General features: G+C 39.0%; 1 protein-coding gene across 1 annotated transcript in view; it reads right to left on the bottom strand.

The window, feature by feature from the left end:
- Positions 1-22,827, bottom strand: part of LOC109912344 (serine/threonine-protein kinase 17A-like) — a 52,550-nt gene that overhangs the window by 10,883 nt on the left and 18,840 nt on the right. Inside the window, exons 2-3 of the mRNA XM_020511768.2 lie at positions 15,892-16,104; positions 268-412 (exon numbers count right to left, since the gene is read on the bottom strand). Of these exons, the coding sequence (XP_020367357.1) occupies positions 268-412; positions 15,892-16,104 (358 nt within the window). The remainder of the gene's footprint in view (positions 1-267; positions 413-15,891; positions 16,105-22,827) is intronic.

The raw sequence follows: 22,827 nt of genomic DNA, 5'->3' as shown, positions 1-22,827 counted from the left end.
GTATACCAAGAGACTTCCTAAACAACACCTCAATCTCAGCAGCTTTTAAGTTGCTGGAATGGGTTCCTGTCTTCTTTGGTACAGCCCAAGCAAGAATCATACAAAAACACATCAACCGTTTGCATAATTGCACATAAAGGTGCAGAGGTGATGATTTTACTCAAACCACAGAATCAGTGCCTGTGCTTTCTGGTTGTTCAGAATTGGCAGCAATGAACCCTAGATATCAAATTAATCCAAGTGTAATATGCTGAGGAACAGCCTCACCTTTAGGTCTAGATGCACTATATTATTCCGATGCAAGTAGGAGACTCCATCTAGGATCTGACGCACAAGACGAATGACATCTTTCTCTTTGAAGGCCTCATCTTTATCAGCAACACACTGGTTAAAGATTTCTCCACCTGCAGCACTGTAAATGGGGTAAAGTAGAGTAATCATTAACATTAAGCTTACTAAGTGAACGAAGCAAGATCTAATATGGAAGGTATTAGGAGCATTTTTCACAACCGTACCATCCTCCCCCCATAAGGGATTCAAAATTCCTTATGTACAGCACAGATACTGAAATGCTTTGATGCCAACTTAAAATGAAGTACTGAACGTTTATCACTTGTTAAGTTACTATTAAACTTAAAGTATGTTAGTAAACTTGGCAAAGGAGTTATTTTTTGATTCTCCAAGGTGGGATGTCTGATTCTGATATAAGCTCACAATATTTCTCTACCCACTGTGTAAACCTGTGAACATCACTGATACAGCAGCATCCTGTCAACATACCAAACAGCTAGTGTCATAAACAGTAAACGCCAGGCTTAGATGCTTTAGCACACAGAACAGTGACAAAGGTGTATTTTACTTCATCAATGGAAAACAAGCCACACCCTGTACTTTAAAATGTGGATGTGGAAAAACTGTCACACCTTACACTCCCCATGATGCTAACTGTTCCAATTAAGCAAAAGATGTGTCACCACAAACATTGTTCAGCTACCTTGTCATTATTGGAGTGGGCAAAACTATTTTAATGAACATTGAAAAGTTTATGTCTATCAGGGGCAGGATACAGAAGCAATTTGTAGAACTATGTTCTTGCGAACTATTAAACAGGTGAGTACTTAAACATACTCTTCAAGGCCATGATCTTAGCTACTTCCACTCCATCAATGATACAAAATTTTGAATAAAATAACTGAAGACAAGTAGTACCTCCTGAAAGACAGGGTCTGAATCATCCATCAGTATTTGTGCAAGCAAGTAGTGCATTTCATTTTTCAGGAATTATTATTTGTAACTGATTTTATTCAACTTATTGGTGTTGTTCTGTAAAGTGCCTCAAGCTGTTAACCAATATTTTGCTTTGCTTGAATTACCAACTAATTACGGTGAAACAAAAGACTTCTGTAAATTTTTGCTTTCTCTTATATGTTCTCTTCTCTTTCACGCACCCTGACAAAACCTCCCCCTACACAATGAACGAAGGAGAACTTCAGAAATTTTGATTACTCTGGCCAACAATAACAACTATATATCTGAAGGCCACACAGACATAAGATGCACATTCTAAAATACTTCGGGCAAAATTTAAGAAACAAGACATTTTCATGGGAACATCAAAATAGGGGAAAAAGAGGGTTATTTTTATTTTGATTATAGACTGATTACGTCCTTCCGAATTGCTTGGCAGCTACTAGAGGAATTTTTAAAAGTTCTGCAAGATTAGTATAATGATAGGTAATTATATACATGCCTTATTGAAGGAATTAAGGCGTTTGCTAATGCATGCCATGGTCAAAAAAGGCAATATCCTACTCCATTAGCAACTGATAATTTATTTCCTTTCTAGTGTGGAAAAGAAAGTGTCCACCCTTTTAAACCTTCCACTCCAGTTTGAAACCAATGACCTGATTGCCTGTGGTCCACACAGTTATTGGAACGGGTTAGATAAAAAAGGTGTTGAGGCATTCCGTCAGCTAATATCATGTTAAATAGCAGGGCAGGCTCAAATGGCTGAATGGCCTACTACTGTTCCTATGTTCCTAGGACACAAAAGTCTCCCAGAAGTTTAGATATGCTAATAGTGACAGTGATAGATACCTGGACAATGCACTTTTGGTGATGTGGCAAATTTCAAATCTGACTTACTGATTTCAGTTCCCTTGGCTCTTTGGATCAACTTGACATTGATAACTGAATGGTCAATAATGCAAGCTGAACAAATGCAGACCATCACATCGTGTAACAGGTGAAAATGGAAAACTTTGTTTTAATCATGAACATCTTGATTAACTGTTAAATTGTATATCAAAATCAAGATCAGTGCAATGCTGTAAAAATTAGATAAGCTAACCTTTTTAATGTTTTCTTTATCCAAAAGGACTTTTAACAATTTGCAACATACCGTTAACCTAAATACATGCAAAATGCTCATCTTGATATTAACAGGAAGTCAATCCAGTAATTTTGATGTTAAGATAAGCTCAAGCAAGATACAGACGTCTTTTTGCAGAATGCGGTCTCTTTCCTCACCTGCAAACAGGTACACACACCCATCCAGAATTCAAACCACATCACTGTGACAGTGATGGCTTGGTTGGCAGCATTCTCACTTCAGAGTAAGAGGGTTCTGGGTACAGGTCCAGTGTTACAGCTTGAACACAAACATCAAAGTTGACACTCTCATGCTCTTCTGACAGTATTGCACATTGGACATGCGCGGTTTTAAATGAGAGGGTTAACAGAGGCCAAATTATCTCTCGCCCCACATTCCCAAAATCAGGTAAGAGATCTCCAGCACTATTCTCAAAGAAGGGTAGTTATCCCTGAAGTCCTGGCCAATACTTATCCCTCAAACAACAACAAAAGCAAACTATCTGGTCATTATCACAGAGCCGTTTGAGGAGCTCGCTTTGCACAAAGTGGATACTACAAATCCTATACTGGAACAGCGATGATACTTCAAAAAGTACTCTGTTGACTGTAAAGTGCTTTGGGACGGTGTGCATATTCATGAATGGTGCTGCATAAATGCGAGTCTTTCTTCAACTCACAACATGCAAGCAGCCTTCAAATGGCTTAGACTGACAATTTTGCATCCTGAAACTGGGCATTCAAATCTTATCCAGCATGAATGGCCAACTTGGTGTGACCCAGCTGTTAAGACCCACAGGGATGGATTATTTTATTGGTGACGACTGAGCTATGGCAACTTCCATGTTGCAGTCCCTGGGTCCGTGTGCTGGGAAACTTGCAGTGGGGGAGGTGGGGGGGAATATTCAGGCAACAGAAGCTGCTTGAAACTAAAGGAATGTCACCTGTTCGAAAACGTGATTTCACATCTTTGTAACAAAAATGGTGTTAGGTGCTCTTGCATTTTTAGAATTTCTCCCTGTTATTGTTTCAATTTAATTCAGCACATCTGTCCATTGCGGTGATTCAGTGAATCCATTTCTGAATTTTAAAACCTCCCAGGAATGACCATATGTATTTATTTATGGTCTGGAGATAAGAACAGCCTGTTGTCAGGCAGAGAGACTTGAATTTATATCACACCTTTTGCAGCCAGAAGGCAAAATGAAAAGCACTTTTGAAGTACATTCTTGGTTTTAGATGTAGCAAGTGTAACAGCACACTCCCTCAAGTAGCAATGACCAAATAATCTGCTTTTGTGGTGACTGAGTGAGTGACTTCACAGTGTACACTTTTTGCAGCCAAATCTTTGCTAAGGAATTTGATTATCGTGGAGGAAAGGTTTGTGTTGCTGTCTCCACTTCCTTGATTGGCTTTTGCATGATCCCAGAGGCAAGGATGATCCAAGATGTCTGGGTAGCTGGGCACCCACAGCGGGCACCCCATATTGGCTGTTTCATTGCTTTTGCCCTTTACCACAATTCACTGAGAGTTGCTGATCGTGGCTTATACCATGACATCTCCATGGGGCATGGTGAGATAAACTCCAAGTCACCACAGGGATTGAACCAGTGCTGTCAGCTCTTAAAAAAATTGAGCCAACTAGCTCCAGGGATCAATGTTGGCCAGGATACCTAGGGCACCTTTCTCTTCTTCAAAATGGTGCCAAAGGGACCTCTTATATTCACTGAAGAGGTCAGAGGGAGCCAAAAGATGGCGCCTTCAACACACTGTACTTTACTGTACCTTGATTTTAGTGCTAATATCCTGGATTGGGACTTGAACTCTCAACTTTCTGACTGAGGAGTTAGTTCGAGACCAACTGTGCCACAACTACACTCTCACTCCTCTGATTGTCTCTCGTGTCCTTCTAAGCTAAAACATTCTAACCCACAGGATCCACATCCTAACTGTACTGAAATCTGGGTTCCATTCCATAACCTTCTGCTCAAAACTGGGGAACTCTATATATCCCACAGTCATCCTTTCCTCAAGCTCCTTAAAACCCAGTCATTGAACACTATTGCCCGATTTATGTTGTCCTTGTTTTATTACTAGCTTGGCCATGTCTTTGCTCTACATGAACCTTGAAAACTTGAATAAAAACAAAGTTGCTGGAAAAGTTCAGCAGGTCTGGCAGCATCCGTGAAGGAAAAAATAGAGTTAATGTTTCGGGTCCGGTGACCCTTCCTCAGTCATTGGATCCGAAACGTTAACGCTGTTTTTTTTTCCTTCACAGATGCTGCCAGACCTGCTGAGCTTTTCCAGCAACTTTGTTTTTGTTCCCGATTTACTGCATCCACAGTTCTTTCGGTTTTTATTGAAAGTTTGAAATTGGCTTCTCACTGAGTAAAAATATAAATTTGTCATCTGTCCAGTTCCTCACTTGAAGGCAGGAGGTATATCAGCTTTCCTGATACATGATTGATTTTTTAAGATCTGTATCTCAACACTGCATGGCACAGTACACCAGTAACCCAGCATGGAATTCACCCAGTCTAGTTCCATCTATTTTCCAGTTTCAGATTCTTTACATAAAAAGGGAGCAACTCCCCCAGGAAATAGGCCTAAATTGAAGAAAAATACCACAAAGTGGTTGCACTGAGGAAGACTAACAAACTTCAGGGGGGAAAAAAAAAGTAGTTAATTATAGTTTAAGAAAAGAGCTTTCATAAAATATTTCAACAGGATAAAGTTGCAGACAATATAAAACTCTGTTGCCTGCCATCAAAAAATCAAAAGCACTGCAGATCTTTAGTTCTTGTTGTTTTTGGCTGTGGTTTTTGGTCAGATATAGCTTATCCTGAAATACAGGCTCTCGTTTGTGCAGGGTATTAAGAGATTATTAATCTGCTACCAAGCTGATATAAGTAGGATGTTTACCCAAGGCAGAATTCCTTGGACATTTCATTGGTTGATACGTTGCCATCTTTGTTGACTCAGGAATGTGCATTCTGCGGTATTATAGGCATTTATCTTCGACTTTTAACTTCAGTCACAAGCAGATTATGTCTTGACAGTCACTGACAAAGGGTTTGTGGGCCTGTGTTTCTGCAACTATCTAGATATTGCAGAGATCTCTCTCAGGGAAAGAGTGGTGTAGCTTTCAAAAGGCTGGGAATCAGTTAGCAGTTGGAATGCAGTTTAAGTCAAGCAAAAGCAGACCACAGGTTTCTATTTGACCTACTCAGCAGGAAACAATTCTTATTCCAAAGGCAGTGAAATTATCCCATGAGGTTAGCAGTAATAAATGGCTATGCATTAATACAAAATTCTTCTTTCTGCTCTCTAGTGGTGACATTTGTTCACTCAACAGATTAACACCATGGCCAATAGCAGAAGGAAACCAGGCTTTCTGGCAAACATTCTGCATGTTAATTCTGTAACATGGCCAATAAGGTGTGACCAACTTTCCTCACTGGCTGAGTTTATCTTCTTCTGAGCTGGCTCATTAGCTGGAGTCCTGACTGACTGTGTCCTCATGTTAAGTACAAATCAATAGCTGCACGAAATTGAACTAATTACACTTTGTGGAGTTAGGGGAGATAGCTGCTGTGAACGTATGTCTTAGTGACTTAGCAAAACAAACATTGTGGATTAGATAACAAGGTCATTTCTTATCGTAATGTTCAAATCCACTCCTTCCCCACCCCCAACGCATCCACTGTCTGACTGTAAACAGTCAACAAAAACAACAGACAGGGCACCACTAGAGACTGGTGTTTCCAAAATAAATACAAGTGAGTGAGGCCACTTGGCGCACGTCAGCTTACACATCCAGAAAAATTATTACACTGGTCTGCTCTCTGCTATCGACTCAAATGTGAAAGAAGACTGCTATCGTCACCATCAAATCTATACAATGATTCTGAATCTTCAAAACTCTTTGCATAGAGAAGTTTCCCTTGGCATTTACCTTAGCATGTAACTCAACACGAGTTAGAACTACATGGGAGGATGAATGCTAGCCATAAACAGTCAAAACTGCAGGAGAAATTTAGCCAGTAGTAATAGTGTGCTTTGACTATCAGACTGTCAAAACAATGGCTCTGAATTGGATAGAAGGAGTTACAGAATATATTGGTTTTAATAGCTTTTTATAGTACTGCAATGTATTGTGGCTTCTGTAGGTGGAAACTGCTGAATGCAAACACAAGACTGGAGAAAAAGAGAGAGCACACATGGCCTTTGCAACTTAATTTATTATCCAATGCTGCTTCAAGACCCAATCTGATGAATTCTTTAACTTTCATCTGTAAATATCAATGCATCTAGGAACTTTACATTGACCCAACTAACTCACTGAACTTTGTCATCAACAAGCAAATTTTCTAACAAGATTCTCTTTCCCAAATTATACATCAGACACTAGACAGCCTCATAATTCCAGCACAGAATTATTATCCAAGCACGAAAGTTACTAGGTGAAAATGATTTTAAAGAAATGGCATTTATGCAATTGTTGAAAGCCAAAACAGATGCAAACTTCTGGTTAATTTTAGCAATGTTACAGCAAAATGAGAAAAAAAAGCATTGTTATTTTCAACTGCTATCTCCTCATTTAAGAATAATTAACTAGATCATATGTTACTTCTCTCTCTCTCTCCGCACCCCCCCACCCCCCACGGTTATCAGAACCTCATCAACGGTAACGTTTGGGATATCGCTAGCCTAGAAATCTGACTTTGGACATGGACATTTACTCATAATGCAGAGAGATCACTTTAATTATCAACTACCAAGCCAAGACTTGTGAGTGGAAGCAGCAAACAGAAATCAAACATTACAGAACGGTCAAAAATAGTCTACTTCACTTCCTCATAAGGAAATTAGCTATCGTTAATTATAGACACCACTTCCTTTCTAATCAAAAGGTGCAAATTAACTCGCTCAGCAATAGCCCTTACAAATGCATGTTAGAACCTTTTATTTTGTTAAAAGTAGCCCATGTCCATATGCAGCAATATCCAATCAATGCCCAGGATTGGGCTGATAAATGTGCAAATAACATTTGCACAATTACCAGACAATGAATATCACCAATGAGAGAATCTATCCTGCACCCCTTGATGTTTATTGGCATCACCATTACTGAATACCCCACTATCAACATCCTGGGGGTTACCATTAACTACAGTATGAACTGCACTGGCTATATAAATACTGCGGCTACAAGTGCAAGACACAGAGTAGGAACCTTGCCATGAGTAACTCACCTCCCGATTCTCCAAAGCGTGTCCATCATCTACAAGGCTAAAGACGGGAATGTGATGAAGTACTCCACACTTGTTTGGATGAGTGTAGCTTAGCAACTCTCAATAAAACTGACACCAGCCTGCTTCATTGGTAGCCCATCTAACACTTTCAACATTCAATCCCAGTGCACAATGGCAGCAGTCTGTACAATCTATAACAGGCACTACAATAATGCACTACGACTCTATTGACAGTGCCTTCCAAACCTTAGTTAGGGACTGGGCTCTAGGACATTTCCAAGTCAGGGTGGGGAGTAACTTGGAGGGGAGCTGCAGGTGGAGGTGTTCCCATGGACTTTGAGCTTCTGGGTAGTAGAGGTCATGGTTTTGCGAGGTGCTGCGTTTCAGTGCATCTTGCAGATGGCACACACTGCTGCCACTGGCAGAGGGAGTGAACGCATAAGGTGGCAGAATGCCTGCTGATCAAGAGTACTGCATTGTCTCAGATGGTGTTGCACTTCTGTGTAGTTGGAGCGGTAATCATCAAGTAAAGAATACTCCTTCTCATTCCTGATGCATGGTGGCGGGGGGGAAAATCGAGGGTTATACTTTTCACCTGACTAAATTACCAATTGAAAAGGAGAGCACAGCAGCACACATCAAGCACAAAAATGTCTAGCATACTCAGTCTAAGGATACAGGGTACTTTACAGTGAGCCTACTCCTACTTCTATTTTCTATGCTTCTACAAACTAAAGTGCGCTCACCTGTGCCCCAAAACAAAATTAGTGCTGCTTCTTAATACATTGTGATCTTAAGAATTCACTAAATGCTAACCAAAGTGGACCCCCTATCCCATAGCAGTGCATCTGTATCATTGTCAAAGTGGTACAGCAGGTTGAATGTGGGCAGGATGTAGTTAGCTTGGACATAACACAGTTATCTCTGGTCACACATTTAAGGTTTTTAATAAGGGGCCCCATTTTTGATCAATCACAGGTAAGTAATAAACAAAGTGTCCTTTATGTTCTGGAAAACTGCTGTGACGTTCTATTTTGTATTGAAAAAATGGTCAACATCATTATTCAAGTGCTTTGTAATTATGCCTGTTCTTTTAAGACTCTTGACATGTTTGGGCACAGGCTCAATAATCTTGTTTTGGAACTTTTGTTTTGTTTCAGGCTACAGTTATTGTGTATTCAAATATTACAAAACCTGTTCTGGTATATTTGATACCTCTGATTTTTCTAAAAAGGGAAGTACCAATCCAGAATCGATATTACCAACTACTTTAGAGGGCTTTCAATCATAGAGCTGTATGTACGCATTGAACATGTCCTTGAGATTGTAGCATTGTTTTAGTACTGTCTCAATAGTTAGACTTGTGAATTGATTCTCAACAGGAAAGAAATTTAATATTTAGGCTCTCCAATGATCTCTCCAATAAGGTGGTACAAAAATGAATCGTATAAACCTCAAGGTCAGAGATTCTATTTTCTAGGTAAAACCAGTAGCAAAGCATCAATGTTTGGAAACCTGCTGACACTCATGTCATCCACAGCAATTTATAAATAATGAAGTACTCCTGAAGTGAAAACTAAAAATGCTGCAGAGATTCAGCAGGTCAGGCAGCAACAGTGGAGACAGATTCAGATCCTTTGCCTCATCAGAACTGCAAACTGTTAAAACAGCCTACCTTGTGTCTACCATTCCTTAGTTCTGATCCAAAGGCAAAGTCAGAATCATGCAAGAGCAGCTTATAAATAGCGTTTGATTGAGCTTCAAAAACAAACTTAACTAACTTTCGTAAAATAGTCAACTCCGCCACATTCCTGCTTTATTCCTAAATTACAGCAGTGACTGTATTTCAAAAAGCATTTTATAGCCAATGGAGTGCTGAGATATCCAGTGGTCATGAAAATTGTGACACAAACGTAAGACTTCTTTTCTTTTTTTAAAATCGAGACAACTGGCAAACAAAAAGACATTTTATCTGAACATTTAAAGCAGCAGAGATGGTTGCCAGTCACCCGAGTCAGATGCGTTTCCTGAATCTTGCAGGTGCTAGCTCTCACTCTCCCGTCAAAAAGGCTATTTTCAGTCAGTGGCAGGCAATCATTTGCTGCATGCTTATCAGCCAGCGGAGTGTATAAAGTATCAGTGAGAATGCAGCAGCTTGTGCCCTAACACCTTGCTAACAGGTAATTACTGTGCTAAAAAGCCAGATAAAAGGAATGGCATCTACTTAATGCCAAACATTTTCTCTAATCAGCACTGGATAATGTGCAGATTGGGGTGTGTCACTCTTTGACATGTTCAGATGGCCTCATAAGGTTCAAGAATGAATTGAGAAATTTATGGGTAGCCAATGAACCCTAGGGAGTGTTAAGTTTTTGAAAGGCAATGTGATATAAATGCGAAGTAAAAAGGATATGCAACTCTTCATATATACGCAAAGCTATTTTAATGAGAATATCTGATGATAGTAGCACATGAACCGAACCACAGTTATGTATTTTCAGCGCACATTACATTGAGTAACATGTCTCCGAATACTTACAGTCACCAGGACGTAGTACATAGCAGGGCAGTAAAGAAAGAGGAGTATGGTCACTAATGGATGAAATAAGTATCAAACATTAAAATACTTTCTTTTACACCAATTAAAATTATCATCCCTAGCATCGTATCTGACCCCGAGTTGAGTTTTCAACCCTATGTCCTTCCCAATAAAACTCCCAACTTGCATCTCTTTAATAATGCAGCTTCCCGCTACTCCATCAGCTCAGCAACTGCTGAAATATTCAATCCCATGTTTACTATCTCTAGACTTCATTACTCAAAAGCTGTTGTGACTGCACCCTCATTCTACTTTCCATAAACCTCTGCTCATCCTGAATTCTACAGCAGTTATCCTGCTCTGCACCAAGTCTTGTTCACCCATCAGCTTCTTCTCGCTGGTTTCACAGTGGCTCTGGGTCTGGAAATGCCTCAGTTTTTAAATTCTCATCCTCATTTTCAAAATCGTCTATGACCTTGCATGTCCTCATCTCTGCAAACTCCTCCAGCTCTAGTGCCCTCTGAGGTTTCTCCAATTCTAGAAGCTTGTCCTGATATTAGTTCCAAAATTATTGGCTGAGATTTTTCTAAGATATTGAGCTCTAGAATAGCACCAGCCTTAAAATATCTGTCTTCTCCCTTAGGGAAATTCCTGCGTGATAGAGTGTGGGATACAGCTGACAATGATGGGGCTAAGGGATGATGCAAAAGGAAAGTTTAATGGCAGTGTATGTGAATAATATTCAACTTTTGGAGGTTAGAGAGGTAGGATAGCTAGGTTTGGAACATGTGAATTTGTATCCAGAACCAGCCTTACAGCAGCCCACTTAACACAATTCATCCACATTCAATAAGACCATCCAAAAGTTTCTGCAGCAATGTGCTTCCTTTCAGAAATTCACCCTGTTCTAACCATTAATAACCATTCATCTGCTTTTCCTTTTAAAGTCAGATCACTTCGCTAGTTGGCATGTGCTGAGCATTTGTAAAATTCAACATTTTGCTACAAAAATTCTGAAGTTCAAGGAAGTGGTGCGTGGGATGCGTGCAAATTCTCATTATTGGAGCAGATTTTCTCGAATGATGCTTGCTGAGGTACCAGATGAAACCACCGGATGACAAGTTACGTGTGAAACGAGAACTCGTGCTTCAAGCTAGCTTTTAGAATGGATGTCTAGGCAGACCACATAACCACACACCTAACTCTTGAGCACAACTTCATATATGTTGTCTCTCTTAAAATGTAAATCATCTTGAGAAATGCTGATTTGGTGTATTCTTAAATGTTAAAGGGCAAGACTGAAAGATGCCATTTTTATGTTCTACTGACCTAACTATAAAAGCTAGTGACAGATTTTCATGGCAGTCAATATGTTGACTGGGGGACTGGCAAATATAACATTTAAGTTACTTAAGTGAACAAAAGAAAAAGGCCTGAAGGCAATTTCAATCAAGTGTCCTACTTCAGATGGCCTTTTAGATGGCCGCCAACATTTTTGTGGTACTTTCACAAGGAGACACACAAAACGGAAAGACTATATCTGGTCAGTATGCGATCTGAATACTGCAATCTATAAACTGGAGAATAAAGCCTACTCAAAGGTTTCAGTAATCTCAGCAAAATAGAAATTATAATGTTAGAAGCGGTCTTGAATAATTCTAGAAATTCTAGAAATAATCCTTTAGCTGCCCTAGCCACCCATTCATAAGCACACCGACTAATGTAGATAAAGACTAGGAATAAAGACCAGGAAGTTTGAGGACTGTTGAGGCTGGGTCATTAAGTAAATTTAAAGCTGAGATAGACAAAGTTTTATTCAGCAAGAGAATAAAGGTTATAGGGATAAGACAGGAAAGTAGAATTGAGAGTTATCTGATCAGCCATGATCTCAGTGAATGGCAGAGCAGCCTTGGTGAGCTGAATGGCCTGCTTCAGATCCTACGCTTTATGGCTCCTGGTTTAATTCTTGGTTAAAATTTAATCAAATGACTTCAGGCAGTAAGAAATCTACTGTGTGCAAAGGTCCTACCAAATGATGGCTATCAAGTGAATGCCATTGAAAGCTGCACTTAGGCTAGGTGAGTGAAGGGTAAGATTTGGTTTTAATTTCTGAAATCGTTTAGTTTACTCCCTAAGATGATCTGTTGAGAATGGCCACTTGACCGAGGTAGTGCAAAGTCAGAACATGTGAAACTGTGCTGCAGAGTGAGCTTTCAAGAGAAAAACTATGATATTGAGAAGAAGCTTAAAAAAAATTCAACGTAGCAAATGGATACAATGAAGCCACTTTGTTTTTACATTAACATTTTCAGTATATTAAAAAATGGCTATTTCCATATTTGAATCTTCAAATTCAGAAGTTGAGAGGGAGGTTCCTATTGAAAGCAAAAATGGCTCACAATCTATAGACTGAATTGATAGTATACAGTTACCTCACATTTCAGTGTAAAAGACTTGAACTACTGGATTATTGGTTGATCAGAGTCAGTTACCCAACCTTTGTGTTACACAGGATCCCTGCATCCTATACAACCAACATCATGTCCTCTCCCTAGCAACATCCATCCCACCCATGCATCATTGTCTGCACCTTCTTTTCCCTTGGATTTACTGCTGGCCGCCCATCCAATCTACATTTTGCCATCAGGAGCTAGTGATTTTGTTGTTACACCCAGAGGGCCTTGAATTCTAAATATTTTCCTTTAATGTTTTAATCCATGTACATGATCCTATAATGGTGAAGTGTTGTCTGGGAATATCAGCCAAGGCAGGTTATAACCAGCTTATTTCAACATTGCCCAGCTCAGTCATAGCTTACAAATGTTGTACCATTTTTCTCCTAGCCGTACATGAGAAACCCCCATAATCCTAGTTAAGGACCAACATTAAGTTAGTATCACTTCACATAACCATATACGGACAACAACCTGTGTAATTTGCAGTCTGTATCATTTATAATCATCTGTTGACAGTTACCGGAGATAGTCTGACCAATAAAGTCAGACTGAGGATGTGGCTTTACAATTCTGTCTGCTTTTGCAACAGGAATTGCGTGCAAGCTACAGCTGTTTCAAGTAATTAATATTCAAGTTCTCATAAGCCTCTCTTAATCCTATATTTTTGCATTTTAATGGCTAAAAAAGTCCAAGCAATATCTTAGTGAAATAGAAAATAAGCACTTAGAGGCAAGAAATACCAATTATTTCTGAATAACATCCAAAGTAGACTGAAGGTTTTTATTCAACTCCAACACCATTGGATACTCAGGACACTAAGAGTTGACTTTTTTTGCTCTCTGCAAAATCCAGCATCTTAAACTCACTGGTTTAGATGTTTGTCTTCAGTGCCTGGCCAGCAAATGCTGGATCATCTGTCCTGACCTAGTTTTTCCTCACTGGTTTCAATGATGGATACTTTATAATGAACTGATATTGATCCTGTTACATTACTTTCCAGCAGGTGAAGGCAAAAATTTATTTCACTATATGTTTTACATATTAGTAGATAACAGCAACCACTCTGTTTGTCATTAAGGGGACATGGTTTTGTTGATTAGGAACTTTGCCTGCTATACTGTGGATGCCCCAATTTTCTTGTAGCTCCTAAATGTTAGTACAAAGTAACAATGTTGGATTAACCCAAAGAGCTGGTGGGCAGCTTAAGAAAGGCCAACTGAGAATAAAACACGTTTTGTGGTGACTGGATTTTAAAAAGCTGTTAATATCACTATTTTTCTCAATCTTTGGCAATGTCATCTATTTTGGAACTTGAAATAATTCTGTGATGCGCATGACTGCCAACAGAATGTGTCACCCATCACATTGCAAAGTCTTTGACTTATAAATCTCATAAGTGCTGGCAAATGTTGCTCCAAGTTCCTGAAGTTCTCAGCAAGTGCCATCATGGCCAGATTTTAGATATATTGTTTTTTCCCTTCCTTAAAGAACTTGTTAAATCCTGAAGTGAATTCAGTTGCGAATGTTTCACTTCTCAGATCTGTCTTATCTGGAAACTTCCAGAGTAAGGGCAAATTAGGCTAAAATTATTTTATAGTCAAAGAATTATAGGACTTGCATTTTTGCAGTACCTATACATCATTATTTTATCTCAAAATATTTTTATTCTTTCATCGTATGTGGCCAGCATTTATTTCCCATCTCTCATTGCCTTTCAGGCGCACGTACTCGGCCAGCTTCTTGAATAGTTGCAGGCCACTTGCTGTAGGTACATCACAATGTTGTTGATTCCGGAGTTGAGGGGGTTGGCTTATGAGGAGAGACTGAGTAGATTGGGATTATATTCATTGGAATTCAGAAGATTGAGGGGGGGATCTTATAAAAGCATATAAAATTATGAAGGGAATAGATAAGATAGAAGTAGAGAGGATGTTTCCACTGGCAGGTGAAGCTAGGACAAGACGGCATAGCCTCAAGATTAGAGGGAGCAGATTTAGGACTGAATTGAGAAGGAATTTCTTCACCCAGAGGGTTGTTAATCTATGGAATTCCTTGCCCAGTGAAGTAGTTGACGCTACTTCAGTAAATGTTTTTAAGAAAAAGGTAGATTTTTTTTGAACAATAAAGGCATTAAGGGATACGGTGAGAATGCGGGTAAGTGGATCTGAGTCCACGAAAGGATCAGCCATGATCTTATTGAATGGCGGAGCAGGCTCGAAGGGCCAGACGGCCTACTCCTGCTCCTAGTTCTTATGTTCTTATGAATGGATTTCCAGGATTTTGACCCAGCAAGTGAAGGGATGGCAGCCGTACTGTTCCACGTCAGGACAGTGTGTAGGTTGGAGAGAATGTAGTGGTGTCCTCACGCTCTCATCCCTGCTAAATGGTACAGCTTGTGGGTTTGGAGGTTGCTTTAAAACAGGCTTTGGCGAATTTAGCAACCATTGAATTACTTCTGAAGTTTATGTACTTTTGTTACATAGTTAATACTGGTGGGTAAAGAAAGAAACAATCATCCAACCTGTTCTAAATGAAAACATTAATGGCGGTCAGAATACTGGGAAAACTCCCAGCTGCTCTTAAACACGAGCACAGGCAAAATGGGCTTTGGCTTAAACAATTCACTGAAATGGCAGCACTTCCCACAACACATCATTGTTGTCAATACACATTTGGGTATCAGGTTAGATCATATGGTCAAGTGGTGGAGTAATAATTTAAACTGACTGCCTTCTGATTCTCAGATGGGAAAAGATTTTCCTAAAAGTGTATGCAAGAGGATTGATGAATGACCCTAGCAGTTTTGAATGCAATGCCACTTCAAGTGCTCCATTAGATTTTGCTATCACAAGCATTTTAGCAGCCTTGTGGAAATGCCAAGCTAACAGAATCTTCAAAGTGAAGCACAGAGGGTATTTCCCTTCTACATTAATCAACCGCATCACCATTATCAGAAATATGTATCATGTATTCATCAAATGATAAAATGTCCATAAATTGCTGATTATGGAGAACAATACACATCGGCGACTCATCGGCCTAATAAAAGGATTTTACACTCGTCATTTTTACATTTTTGCAGAGATCATGCTTTATGTGATCATAAGCAAAACTGTTAATACTTGCATTATTTTGTACCAGGAGTTCCATACACCACAGCAAGTGTTGAAATCTCACATTGTGAGATTGGAGATTGAGTATATCACAGAACAGAAAACACTCAAACATTTCACACCAGCAGACAAGGAGAATATCCCAACAGCGTACTTACTATTCCAGCACTAAGATGATTTCTGAAGTTGTCTCGTACACTTCATGCAAGTCTACCACATGAGAGTTGCTTTTTGCCATCTCAAGAATTGCGATCTCGTTAATGATATCCATGCGGCAATCCTGTCCTTTCCTTCGCTTCCGTAAGAACTTGGCAGCATATTCCTTTCCAGAAGCATTTTCCATACATTTCTTGACAACAGCAAATTTTCCCCTGCGAGCAAAAATCATTCATATCATTAGCTGCTGTCTATGGGTAACATGGTTTCAATCTGAAACTAGGAAGACGACAATCACATTTAGAACTACTGGGTCACTACTCTTACATTCACCCATACTTTTTGAACACTCGGTTGCTATAACAATTAGCAATTTAACAGCAACATATAGATTTACAGATCACACTTTGTACAAGTGTATAGGAAGAGGTGTAGACCATTCAGTCCATCAAGCGTATCCTGCCATTCATTGTAGGCAAGTGTCAAGGTAGTATTGTTGAAAGTTCTATAATTTTCAACAAGTACTAAACTTGTCTAAAACATTACATGTTTATTCTAATTTGTTCCAATTAAAAGCATTGGTAGTAGAAATAGCTGATCACCATCCCAACTGAGTGCAGTGAAATATTGTGCATCTGTACAACTGTGAAGTCATACATTCACTCTGCTGAAGGTAAAATAAATGAAACCCATTCTGATTGCAACAGACAACCATCAGGATCGGGTAAAATTGGCGTGAAATGGATAAAAACTTGCAACAGTGGCAAAAAATGTATACAACCAGCAGAGGAAGAAAGAAGTGCTTCTCTCCTCATTTTTAATACAATTCAAGATTCATTGCTCCAAACGCTGGACTTCCTTTCCATGCACTGAACCCAACTCTATCATGTGGTTGTGCATTCAGAACCAAACCTCAGGAATGGAGAGCAGAGAAGCATGTTTTCATTTCATTGAGAGCCCAGAAATTACAGATAGTATCTTTTCACATTTACTTTAATGGCCATTTGGAGAGGCTGGAAATTCCCAATATTCGTGCAGATGAGACCTCGATTATGCTCATAACCAAGGTGCTTGAGATGTTTGTGGTTTTATGGAAACCATTAAGTTTTGATTTTGTATGCTGCTCTAAATAAAAAAAATTACAAACAGCCCTTTAAGGATGTAGGTCAATTGTGCAATTCACTTCAATGATAATGTTGCAACGATTACAGCAGTTTCTCAAAAATAAGATATTTCCAGCTCAAATACTTTGTCCTTGTTTTTCACAGCTCAAAGTATTGCATGTAAGCTTTTATAGAATGCAGCACATTCCCCAGAGCCCCCAAATCTTTTCCCTTAAAACATTTTTAATTTTTCTTTCACAAGTCAGTAGAACGTGGTGGCTTGGCATCTTTTCAAATATCTTTGAAGTTGCAACACAGAAGAAGAGGGAGCTACAGAACATTGCTCCACTTTATGCTGCCTTACAATGGGTTTCACAAAAAAAAGTTATGTTGCATCTACTTCATATTTCTGTTTAATCTTCAATGGCTACGCCTCCCAGTGCCAGGTTTTCTCCCTTCATTATCTTCTCCAACCATCCACCTTGTTTCAATCTGGACGAGAAAGAGACTGGCAACAGAACATTGCTTTCTTCCTCCAGGTTTAAAAGTTTGGTAACTTTTTGGTGGCCACACAATCACTACAAGAAAGCAGGGTTGAGACCACCATCAGATCAGTCATGAACTTATCAAATGATGGAGTAAATCAAAGTGAGTCAAGTCAAAAGAGTGAACAGCCTCCTCCTGCTCCTAAAATCCATTTTTGTAATCAGTTAGCAGAAGGTTGACTAAGTTAAGTATTGAAGGTAGCTGACCATCATGTAGCGTGATCTTTTCAGTTTTAACTGTTGTTGCTGCTGCATTGTCTAACGGAAATGGATGTTAACCACAGGCCTAAAGTATGGGCAGGACTTCAATCAATCATTCACATAACTAGCCTCAATCTAACAGTTCAATACGAGTTAGTCAAATTGTGGCTACCTAAACAGTCACGACAAAGCACGAAAGGCTGGTGCCAGATAGTAATCACTTCCGCCATTTTTATGAATAGGTCAACTAAAGAAGGTATCCAGCAGTCAATAATAATTTTTAAAAACTGAGAAGTGGCATTACCATCCATGAACAGCAAATTTCCCAAACTACTCAGTATTTTTATGTAAATTAATATTTGCTAATCTGACATCCTTGACAATGAAATATTTTTGGGATAAATACTTACTGATCATTATGTATTGAACTGCTTAATGTTGCATATGGGTTTAATTATTTAGTTTAGCATTGTCAATCTTTCAGTAGTTACAACTTACAGAATGAGATACAAGTTTTACGATATGATTTACCAGAATTAAACAGCTTAGTTTGAAACTGAGCATATACCGATCCCCAAGTTGCTAAACTTAAATGAAAAATGTGTTGTCAACCCTTCAATGTGTTATGAAACACCTCTGGATGTTCTGGTCCAGAAGTAGGGACACTACCAAAGTGATGCAAGATCCTCTCAAACACTTTTAAGTCAACTTGTTCAGACGTGTTAAGACATGCCTCAGGATTGGTGGAACTTGAACCTGGGCCTTCTGGCCCAGATATAAAGGACATTAGCACTGCACCAAAAGACCCATAAATGTGAGCAGCTTGAAAGATCTTATTAAGCCATCAACAGGATATGGAGATGCAAATGGTGGCAGTGTTGCTACTACTTAAAGCTGAGCTCGTGTGAATTTCATTTACATCAGTTTCCTCTCTTTCAAACATATGGTGTTTGATAGCGGTGGTGTGACTATTACAGCCAAAGGCTGCTGTCAACAGGACAAAAAGAAAGAAACAATCAAGGAGGTATTTTCAAAAGACCTGAAAGGAATATCCTTGAAATCAATGAAGACAAACAAGCATCAAGAATATAACCAGAGGTGCTAACAAAGGGAAAATCAGGATTACAAAGATTATCCCAAATAGACACGAGGGAGATGTGAATGTAAATCAGAACTATTTGCAGTGCAGTGCAATCATGCGCTTATTTGCATATCTACCTGCTTATAATCCTACTTAAAATGTTACAAGTAGGTTGGATATATTCACCCATTTTAAAATCACTCAGTGCCTATATTTTTCAATCATTGAAAACAATCAAACTCTTCGTTCCAAAGCCATCTACTACTACTGTCATGAGTTATTAGTTATGCTGAACATTTTAATAGCAGTTTCTCATTGTTGAAAGTTAACTGTCACAGTTGTAATATTATTCATACTTCAAGTGCAAATTAGCAGTATTATTAATAGGCGGCTAAATTGTTCTTAGGGAAGATTAACAGGTTAACTAGCACTTTAAATAGTTCACCACTGGGGCACGGTTGTTAGTCAAATGCAATAACTGAAATGAAAGTGCTACCATTCTTTTTATAGCAGTTTATGTCCTGATCAGGTGAGGAGAAAGTTAAACAGCGATTGAATAAACTACTAAACAACCTTAGCAATGCATTGAACATTATGGGATCAGTAGAGCAGATACTTTTAAGCAAACTGTACAGATGTGTTATGACAACCTCTGAAGCAGTTGGGACTTGAACCAGGGCCTTCTGGCTTGGAGGGAGGGACACTACTGCTGTACCACAAGAGTCCTGGGATCAGTAGCATACACTGCAGATTACTGTCATTCCTCATTTGAGCTATTTGATTCCACTCAGTTCAAAATGCTTAATTTCAAATAAGTTATAAAATGCTTAAGGGCTCTTGTGATGCATGGTAGTGCAGTGGTAGGCCGAGGTTCAAGTCTCACCTGCTGCAGAGATGTGTCATAATATATCTGAACAGGTTGACTAAAAATATCTATAAAATGGTTAAAAATGTGGAGCATTTATTCCATCTAACAACTTATTCACTTCTTAAACTGGGCACAATGTTAATTATTCAAACACAATCATTTAACATACATAGACTTTAGGTCTGAATGCCACATGGATACAGGGATTGTAAAAAGGTTTGTTTGGATTCTCACAAGAACACATTACAACAGACAGAAGAACATATTCCATATATTAAACCTGGTTTAGCTGCCACAATCTGCTCCTGCCTACATGTAATGCTCATTATCTGGGGATATAGCTAAGTATTCAGATGTGATTTGGAAAATACCAAAAATTACATCCTATTTTACAGCTTTGCCAACAGCATAACCTTCCCAAAATTGTAAAGATTGGTCCAGTAATCTCGGAATTACAATCTGAACCAATATCAGCATTTACCTAACAGTATAGAGCCAACTCATTATTTCTTACTTTAGCATTAGTACCATTGGCAGAATGTAACTCTGAACTGGTTGATGTGCTATGCATTTGACACTGAATCCATCAAAGTGTTCAGTCTGGTTACTGAGGACCAGCAAAACTCTAAGGTTTCGGACCGCGCTCGTTTGGTCCAAACATGAGACCCAGGAGTCATCAGTTCTATCTTGAAGTCTTTATCCATTTGCTCACTAGTTGTGAATGTATGTGGGCAAAGAAGGCATCTCCAAAATAGAATTGAGTAGGTGACTTTCTTCAAAAGTAAAATGTAGTACTTTGAGGGACACATCAAAAAGTCAAGTTGGAAGCAAGTCAAGTTGGAAACAAAACAAATTGAGAAGCAAGTTAGATGAAGCACTTTCGAGAGCCATCTGTTTTGATTTCTATTTTGATCAACTGATTTGTCAAAAATCATACATAAGGATTCAGCATTTACCTAAATCTCACACCAGTTTGTAAGAAAGTTCCTTAGGGATGTTACTGTGCATCACACCAAACAACACTGTACTGAATCTTCAGGGTCTTTTTATGGGTTTCTTGCAAGAAGAAACACCAGTTGAAAAGCCATTGAATATTTTTTGGTGTTTACAGAATTGGTTAGCTTTGAATTTATAATATGACATACTGTGCTCATCACTGGTGCCAACTTTGAGAAAAACTGAATTTAAATTATATATATTTCACTTCAGGTACATCACATTATCCTTATTTATTCAGTTGCAGGGAATTTATCTCCATGCAAGACAAAGACTGAGTAACATTTTAGTGTAATCAGATCAAGTGAATACTCGTCAAATTAGACAACTTAAGTGTTTCATTCAAAGCTACTCTTTGCTTCATTTGAATTGAGCTCAAATGAACAAATGCTAATTAATCATTCTTCAGAATGATGTCAAATTCCATTACTGAACCTTCAGAAGCATGGGAGCAATCAGCAAATTATTAACAGACCTTGAGATTGTTATGTATACACGATTCGCTTATTCTACAATTACTCTAAGATATAATGACCGGGAGCTGTTGCGTGCAAGCTTCCTTCGATGTCTTTGCATTTCTGATAAGAGGTTCTCAGAACAAAGAAAGGGTCAGGCACCTGAATCATTGAGTGAATGACAATGTCTAGATAGTTACAAAGCTTAGACCTCACACTAAAACGGTCCAAGGGAAAACTGCCCATGGCCAGCTTAGGTTTTAATTTTAAATACTTGCTCAAAGCCGATTGTAAATGCACTTGTAGCCAAATCAATGGCCAGTCGCCACAACATCCTTGTAAATCTTTTCTGTGCCCTCTCAAGTTTAACAACATCCATCCTATAGAAGGGCAACCAGAATTATACACAGAATTTTAAAAGTGGCCTCACCAATGTCCTGTACAGCCGCACATGACATCCCAACTCCTACACTCAATGTTCTGACCAATGAAGGCAAGCGTGCCAAATGCCTTCTTCACTACCCTGTCTACTTGCAACCCCACTTCGGTTTAGTGACAAAGAAATTGATCAGCTTTTATCCAAAGATATGTATTATAGATCTATATAAAAGTGAAGAAGTTCTGAAGAGTCATATGCAAACCCTTAACTTCAGTTCTCGCTCCAGAAATACTGCCAGACTTGTTGAGTTTCTCCAGCACCGTTTGTTTCAGGCTTCCACCATCCACAGTACTTTGTCTTTATTCAATAAGTATAATCTGTGTTGCTTTTACATTACATCATTCAAAATGTCTTTGTAACTACAAGCAATTTGAACTCGAACACTGTAAAGGGTAGAAATGCGAGTAGCTCCTGCATACTGTCAGAAATGTACAGCAAACTCTCTACTGCACTGAAAGAAGTTGGCCCTGAGCTCAATCAAAACAAAGCCTTGGATCTCATCAGCACAGAATTGATGAGCTGTGGGCACCAACTGGTTCTCCAATGTAGCTTGGAGGGCAGGACTTCAGGAATATTGACTGAGCCAGATGCCAAGCCAAATCAAAATAGTCAAGCCCAGAGGAGACCCTTCCTGCTTCAAAGAAATAAAACTGGAAAAAAAATGCTGAATTAATAAAGAGAGGAACTCAGCAAGTCAGGCAGCATCTGTGGAGATTGAAACAGAGTAAATGTTGGGAGTCCAAGAATTTTGTTCTTTTATTCTTATCTTTTTGTTGGCAGTTCTAGCTGTCGCTTTGAAGACCACTGCCCAACTAGACAGAGCATGTGGGTGACATGTTCTGCCCAATTTTAGTTGGTAGCTAATATCAATGTTCAGTCTCTACTTTGCAAATACTGGTCGTTAAACATCCAATTCAGCAGCTGAAATACTTCTGGGGAACATCAGGCACAGAGAGATCCGACTCAAGACACATCCATACAAACTCATGGTTTTTTTGTCTAAAATAACCAAGAGTCAGGATCTCGCCAAAACTGTTAGCTCGATTTCAAATTTCTACTAAGGTACAAGTACATCAGCTCCTGTCTGATATTGCATTAAGATGTGGGAAAAGTAATTTCTAGGTAAGCCCCCATACTCATCAGCTCAAGCCCACCACCAAAACCCACCTGGTTAGTGTGGTGGGGCTACTTATTCAGAAGCACTGACAAATTAGTAAAAGTTTTGCACACGTGAAATTCCTGGATCCAAG

Source organism: Rhincodon typus, chromosome 30 (genome assembly GCF_021869965.1).
Source record: "Rhincodon typus isolate 14 chromosome 30, sRhiTyp1.1, whole genome shotgun sequence".
NCBI lineage: Eukaryota > Metazoa > Chordata > Chondrichthyes > Orectolobiformes > Rhincodontidae > Rhincodon > Rhincodon typus.
The sequence above is the reverse complement of the archived record's forward strand: the minus strand, read 5'-3'. Positions and strand labels throughout refer to the sequence as shown.